At 35.9% G+C, this 6,820-nt stretch overlaps 1 protein-coding gene across 1 annotated transcript; it reads left to right on the top strand.

The window, feature by feature from the left end:
• The first annotated feature begins 278 nt into the window (after positions 1 to 278).
• Positions 279 to 5,418, top strand: sfxn4 (sideroflexin 4). The gene is made up of 14 exons (XM_044135788.1): positions 279 to 455; positions 529 to 594; positions 674 to 730; positions 810 to 836; positions 935 to 989; positions 1,931 to 1,956; positions 2,541 to 2,594; positions 2,671 to 2,733; positions 2,806 to 2,874; positions 2,965 to 3,055; positions 3,470 to 3,585; positions 3,663 to 3,748; positions 4,708 to 4,825; positions 4,897 to 5,418. Exons 1-14 carry the CDS (start codon positions 417 to 419, stop codon positions 4,972 to 4,974), a joined length of 945 nt encoding a protein of 314 aa, XP_043991723.1. The 5' UTR covers positions 279 to 416; the 3' UTR covers positions 4,975 to 5,418.
• Positions 5,419 to 6,820: the final 1,402 nt, after the last annotated feature.

The following is a 6,820-nucleotide window of genomic DNA, read 5'->3' as shown; positions in this document are numbered from 1 at the left end:
ATTCGTGATTTACTGACAAATAGGATTATGCAAGAAGCAAATATGGATTTACCATTATTTTCTCGTTTTATTATATATCTAATAAATAATTTAAATGTCGGAATGTCTTACTTTATCTGATATATGTAATATTTTTCCAGTTTTATTTGATCAGTTTCGTATAATTACCTAACCACTTCTTAATGTATTAAACTGGAGTGTGTAATCGAAAAATAAAACATTTCACATCTCTGTTATTTTCTATTTTTTGAATGCATCTTGAACGTACCCACCCACAGCGCTGATCACGTGTCTAAAGCGGAAGTCTCGTTTTAAACATCTTGACCTCAGAAGCATGAGAAAGGCATGCTTATAGGATTATTTTTCAGTGGGTTGTTTTACTTTAATTCCTGTAAACCTTTATTTTTTTATTCCTTATGGATGCTAATCTGTTGCAGTGGAAAAACAAAGGCCAGGTATTGTAACAGTTCACCGCAGTGATTAAACACGCAGATCATTAGTGAACACTGAGCCTGTCTTGTTTTTTAGTCTTTGCTCAGTAGGTTGAAGACTTGGGTTTACCTCCTGGATCCATCCCTGCTGCTCTCCTCTGATGTGAGATTTAACAGTAACTATGGAGTTCTGCTCCGATGTTGGACTGGGCGTAATAATCTGCTCTCTCTGCTCTCCTCAGGCTGAAATATTGAAAGCCCATTCTCTCATTGGAAGTACAGAGAAGCTGGATGAAAAGGTGAGAGTGCGTTTTAGTGTTTTAAGTACGTAAAGTGGTTAAAAACAAAGCAAACCTTTAATATCTGCGTTTCTGACAGGATGAAGTGGCAGTGAACCTCTCACTTGTAAGTTTAATAATATTTCACATATTCCCTAACACAAATCTCAACTTTTATTAAAATTATTTTTTGCATATGATATTTATTCTATCTTGTGTTTACAGTCTTCTACCCACACTGGTACCGGTGCGGTTCTTCCACTTTTTTTCCGCCCTCCAGGTATGAAATGAAAATGTGCATTTTTGTCTCAAAACATTCAAAATTCACCTCTCAGTTTTAGTAGGCATGCTGTAACAATTTAATGCCAACAGATGTGCAATTATGGAACCATACATCTTTGGTTGCATAAGATGTTATATTTAATGACAGTAAAAGTTCTAAAAGGACAAAAAATAGTGGTGTAAGGGTTAGGGAAGTGAGTTCCAGCACGTTTGGTCAGCTGGTTTTACTGCTGCACAATGGCTGTTTTGTTGTTGACTTATCATCCAGAAACTGCTTTCTGCATTCTTGTTGGTTGTGCAGGAGGCTCCACTTCTGCTTTTCAAAGACGTATGGTTGCATAATTAAGCATCTGTTTGCAGCCATTTTCAGTGCGAGTGTAAATGTTGAGTTGGGGAGGGCGTGGCCAGCAGCAGCTTATTTGAATTTAAAGTGACAAGAGACCCTAAAACAGCTAAAATCTCATTATTTAAGAATGCTTAAGTTCAAAAAATGGAATGAACATGTTCGTTATAGCCCATAGACTTATCCTAACTTGGTCAAGGAAGAATAATATGCTCATAAGACTTTAATCAGCCTCTCCTGGTTGGAAAAACAATATCTTGTTGCCACGGTTACTCATCATTCCAGAGGGAACAATTGTCCAAATAAAAGCAACAACACAACTAAAAACATTTTTATCAAGTCTGAACTAGGAACAGTTCCAGAATTATATTGACATACAAAGTGGAGATGTTTCAATAAATTAATCTGTAATGAAGGAGTTCATGTATTGCAGTATTTAAACCCATTCACTCCGCTCTCTGCCGTACACCTCACCACTGTCTCACTGCTCCACCCTCACACCTCCAGTTAGTTAAGTGAAGTAAATCTCTGAAGCACATTTTATTTCCAGTACAGTTTGAAAAAAATGTGACTTTTATTTTTCTCCTTCTTTCCAGCATATCTACCGATATCAGGACCTTTGGTAAGTGTGTTTATTACCTGAAGTCTGTGTTTGCTAACAAAGTAACAGTCCATGATATTCATTTGTTATAAAACATTAAAAACAGACTTATATCTTAGTGAGTAAAATAATCATTTTATAAATTTTTTTGTTTGAAAAGACCAACAATGTTTTTTGGGAATTACGTTCCAAATGCTGATACCAAATACAAGACCTGTATCCCTGGTACTTATTATTTATGTTTGATGTAACATAATACTTCTGACCTTTAGGAGTTTTTGTGTTTTTTCTTGGAATTATTTTTTGCTAAAACCTAACAGAATTTGGATAAAGTTTATGGGTGTTCACAACATGCTTTGAAATATTATTCATATTATTCATATTTGCACATCAAATTTTTACTCGTGTCACAATTTGTACTCTTTTCAAATTGCATCTACACAATTAATTTATTACTATGCATTTTACATATAGTTTTGTGCTGTACATACATGCAACATGCTGGTTTCTTTGGTGAATCTTCTTTCTCTTCACATTAAAATAAACCTAAAGAAGCCTACATTAATTTCCTCAGCTGTAAAAGAGTGACCTCTTCCTGTTTCCAGATCGTTGCGAGTCTTTTGCCTCACAGGGGAGTCAAAGTGGCGCTGTTCTGGCAGGTAATGATGCGCGTCGCCTCGCATTTGTTGAGTTTGTTGATGCTGATAAACTGAAGTCGTTCATTTTGCTGTTCAGTTTTTGGTGCAGAGTTACAACGCTGGGTTCAGCTACGTGCACAGAAACTCTTCAACAGAGAAGGTAAAGTCTGTAAAACCCGACAATGACTCAAAAGTAGCAGATGTTTCAGTTTCACCGTCTCTTCGTCTCCAGGAGAAGAAGACGTCACTACAGCAGCTTCTGCTCATCGTGGGAACCGTTTCCTACACGACGTGTGCTGGGGTGTGTGCGGCTTTTCACTGCAGAGTTCGTCACTGAAAGCTAAACAGTTTGAGGAGTTGCTGATTGGATGTTCTGTGTTTATTACTTTAGGCTCTTCCTCAGATTTTTATCAACAGACTCAGCATAAGAAGCGCTCCGTTGCAGACGTTCTGCAGGTCGATTCTCCCCATTCCGCTGTCAGGTGAAGTTCCTGTCCTCAAATTAGGTTTCAGTCGCAGGAAAATGTCTGAATTTGTGACGTCTAGAATCACATCTCCCATGGGAAGTCACATTTTAAAAATTGAGTAAATATGAAAATTTACAATAATAAATTAATAATAATGTGAAGTAACATGAAGAACAAATAAGATGGAAGAATTTCACATGTAAAGTTTTCTGCACGTATTTCACATGTGCAAATTTTATTGCGTTTATTTTTAGATGCAGAATTCAAAAAGGTCAAAGTATTGTGAATCTTGTGTGGCCATGTTTTTTTGTGTTTTCAATGTTTTTTATATTTTTGATTTTTTGTGTTTTGTGGGTCTTTTGTTTGTTTCTCTGTCTTCCTAACTCTTCCCCGCTGTGGATTCATGATCTTTTCCTTCTCCTCCCTCAGCTGCTCTGGCGTTCTTCAACGTTTTCGTCATCAGACACCAGGAAACAGAAACGGGGATCCAAGTGTTCGATTGTAACGGAAACCCTGCTGGCGTCTCCAAAGCAGCAGGGTCAAAGGTCAAAAAAGCAGCAAAATAAATGAAAAAAAGCATTTTAATGTAACAGTTTTAGAATTAAAAGTTTCCTTTAACTAGGCCGTGTGGGAAACTGCGCTGTCGAGAGCGGTGCTGTTTGGGACGACTGCTGCCGTTTCTAATCTGCTGGTTTTATTCCTACAAAAGTACGTTTGATTTTATTATTTTTATATCATTATTACTAGTTTTTCTTTGAAGTTACTGACTAACTTTTTCTATAAAATCAGTCAAAATAACTTTAGGTAGAGTTTTATCTGAGGGAGAACATCATCCCGGGTTCAGTTTCTCTATTTAATGTAAAGTTTTCCACATTATTTCACAGTTAAAACTGGGCCGTGCAGCTGCAGCAGCATTTCTTTTTTCTTTTTTGGGATCTGTCAATTTTTGTGCCTTTTGTGATGTCATCAAAAAGATACAATAAAGACAAAGCAGAACTAGCAGTTTCTTTGTTTGGGATCTTTAAAAAAAGTTTGTGAAATTTTACAGTGGAAATTTGGTCTGCAGCTTGTAATCAATAGATTATTCTATTGATTATGACAAACATTTTGAAAAAAAATTGCACATTTTGCAGATTTTTTATGTAATCACTTAAGATTTCTTTATGCAATATTAGAGATGCATATAAAATATGCAAATAGACAAATATAAGAAAATAAAATTTTATTGTCAGCAGAATTCCTTTAGTTTATGTTTGATCATTTGTAGCAAAGGATGAATCTGCAGCTAAAAACATTAACACAGTGCAGGATTAACTTAACTGGATACCAAAAGGTGCCCATAAATAAAAGTATTTTTATTATTTTATCTGAAGCTAAAAGTATTGTGAACTGACATTTACAGGTAATGTTTTTAATCTTAAATCCAAAATTTATATATATATTTTGCATAGTTTTTGCTTAATTATTGCTCTGAATGTTTTTTCTAGCCAATAGCCTTTGAGTCTGTGTACCCCACTTAACAATTAATTAATTACTAAATGAGTTGATTATTTCAATTGATTAATCCAATAAATCATTTCAGTCTTAGTTTAAATCCTGTGGAAATATCCGACCAGCTGGTATGTTCAACCACATTTGGACAGAAATTCAATGTTTTCTTTTTGCAGGAGAAGATTTTTCCAGAGGAACGCTCTGCTGATGGCACCGTGTCGCCACATCAGCGTGGCGCTCGTCCTCGGATCGATGATCCCCGTCTCCTTCAGCCTCTTCTCGCCGGCGGGAACGGTGAGGTTCGGGGTTTTCTGCTTCCCGTCGGCTCTGAGGTTTTCCAAACTGACTCCGGCTTCGTTTCACAGATAAACCGGGACAGCGTGGAGGAGGAGCTGCAGGCCGGAGCGTCGGGCCAAACGTTGTTCTACCACAGAGGACTCTGAGGAGCAAAACCTCAGGAAACGTCTCAAATTTAATTTATTAAACCAAGTCATTTCGATATTAACTTTATTCAGTCGTTATATCAGGTATCTTTTATACCAAACATTTTATTTAATCATAAAAATACATTTGCTTTGATGTTGCATGAATTTTAAAATGTAAATCCTGCTTTCTTATTCAAGAGAATGAGGCAAAAAAATTATCTGATTTTGCTGAAAGAATCAACAATAAAACATTAATAACCTGAACAGTAAGTTGTGTGAAGCAGTAAAATCAACAGTGCAGTATGTAACATTTATAAAAATGTTCTTTACAAATTTGTTAAATCCGTCACTCTGTCAGATAAGCAGCTGCTTAAAGCCCCCAAGAAATGTATGTTGTTACGCAAAACATGCATAATACATAATAAAATAACACTGAATAATAAAAAATAAAAACAATTGTTATATAATTGTTAATCTCTTCCTGTCGACGGCTGCTGTTACTTTTGGAAAAATATCAAACCTGTTTACTGTAAATTCAGTGTTTATCAGCTGATGTTACAGTCAAATAGTTGAAATAATATGATACACATAAATACCACTCTGCATTTAAAGATCCAGTTTTTTAGTTGATTAGTGCTATAATCATAATAACACTGGTGTGATGTAAGCTAGTTGCAAATGATGCTAATGAATGCAGGTGTGTTACACAGAGTAGATTAGGAATGATAAAGCAGGTAAAACATGTTGGTTTCAGGGGCCCCCAAATAACAATCTGCTTAAGGAGCCAAAAAGACTTTGGCCGGCCCTGAAGTTTAACACGAGGCAGATAATCTGAAAAGATCAATTTCTGCCACTTCCTGGTACTTCCTACCAAATAGAGCTACCATCTAGTAGCTCTATTGATGTGACCAAAAATGGTGGTGGCAGTATCATGCTGGGGAGTGACTTGTAGTGTTGGAAAAAGTAAAAATGTCCAAATTCTGGTCAGTTTTGACCTGAGATTTTCCAAATGTCTGTTAGATTTGGAGATCTTTTCCAGGATTAGCAGGGTTCATATTACCAGTTGCTTTAATCCAGTTTTAGTTTAATGGTTTGTAAACTTTTTAATCCAGTTTATCGAAATGGATTTTTTCCCCCTAACGGATTTATTTGTTGATATTTACAGGATAAATGTCAAGTTAACAGAAAAAGTTTGGTAATAATTTCAAAGTGTCAGCCATCTTGGATCTTAACTTTTGACCCGCACATGCTGCCGGCTGATGCATTTAAAGGCGGATAAATGGTGGAAATTCCCAGTTTTCACTGAACGGAAGTGAAAGTTTGTGTATTTCAGTATGTGACCAGATGATGGACCAGACGATCAGCCGGTTCTGATCTCTGCCTGGTGGATCGGTGCATCTTTTAAAAAAAAACATGTTTAAAAAATAACCCACAGCACTGATCCCATCAGTAAAAAACAAAACGTTAAACTGATTAAGAGGGAAAAACCAGGCGTTTGTTTTTACTAACTTAATTTTGTAGTAACATCTCGTCACATGAGGATCATTTTCACTCAATCTTCCAGCTTCTTTAACAAGAAGCTAGAATGTAGGAAATGTAATCAGAAGCACAAACAGAAACTTCTTTTAAAAAGTAAAATAAAATAAAAAAGGACGTATTGATCTGACTGCAGCAATCAGCACAGAGCTTCAAATTTAAGATTCACCTTTAGTTTTTGTTTATTTATTTAAACAGTTCTTTTGATGATGATAAACAATTTGGTGATTAAGTTTGAATTGGGGATTTTGTTTTTAATCCACAAAGGGTCAAAATTATACATACAGGCTGAGATGCATGCATGCATTTGTGGGATTTTCTCAGTGGT

This window comes from Gambusia affinis, linkage group LG13 (genome assembly GCF_019740435.1).
Source record: "Gambusia affinis linkage group LG13, SWU_Gaff_1.0, whole genome shotgun sequence".
In the NCBI taxonomy this organism is placed as follows: Eukaryota; Metazoa; Chordata; class Actinopteri; order Cyprinodontiformes; family Poeciliidae; genus Gambusia; species Gambusia affinis.
The sequence above is the reverse complement of the archived record's forward strand: the minus strand, read 5'-3'. Positions and strand labels throughout refer to the sequence as shown.

What these genes read in the sequence shown, in the direction of transcription:
- sfxn4 (XM_044135788.1), top strand. Translation starts at nt 417, where the DNA reads ATGGATGCTAATCTGTTGCAGTGGAAAAACAAAGGCCAG. An exon ending in CAGAGAAGCTGGATGAAAAG is followed by an intron (nt 731 to 809) that starts GTGAGAGTGCGT and finishes CGTTTCTGACAG; the next exon opens with GATGAAGTGGCAGTGAACCT. An exon ending in CCAAAGCAGCAGGGTCAAAG is followed by an intron (nt 3,586 to 3,662) that starts GTCAAAAAAGCA and finishes TCCTTTAACTAG; the next exon opens with GCCGTGTGGGAAACTGCGCT.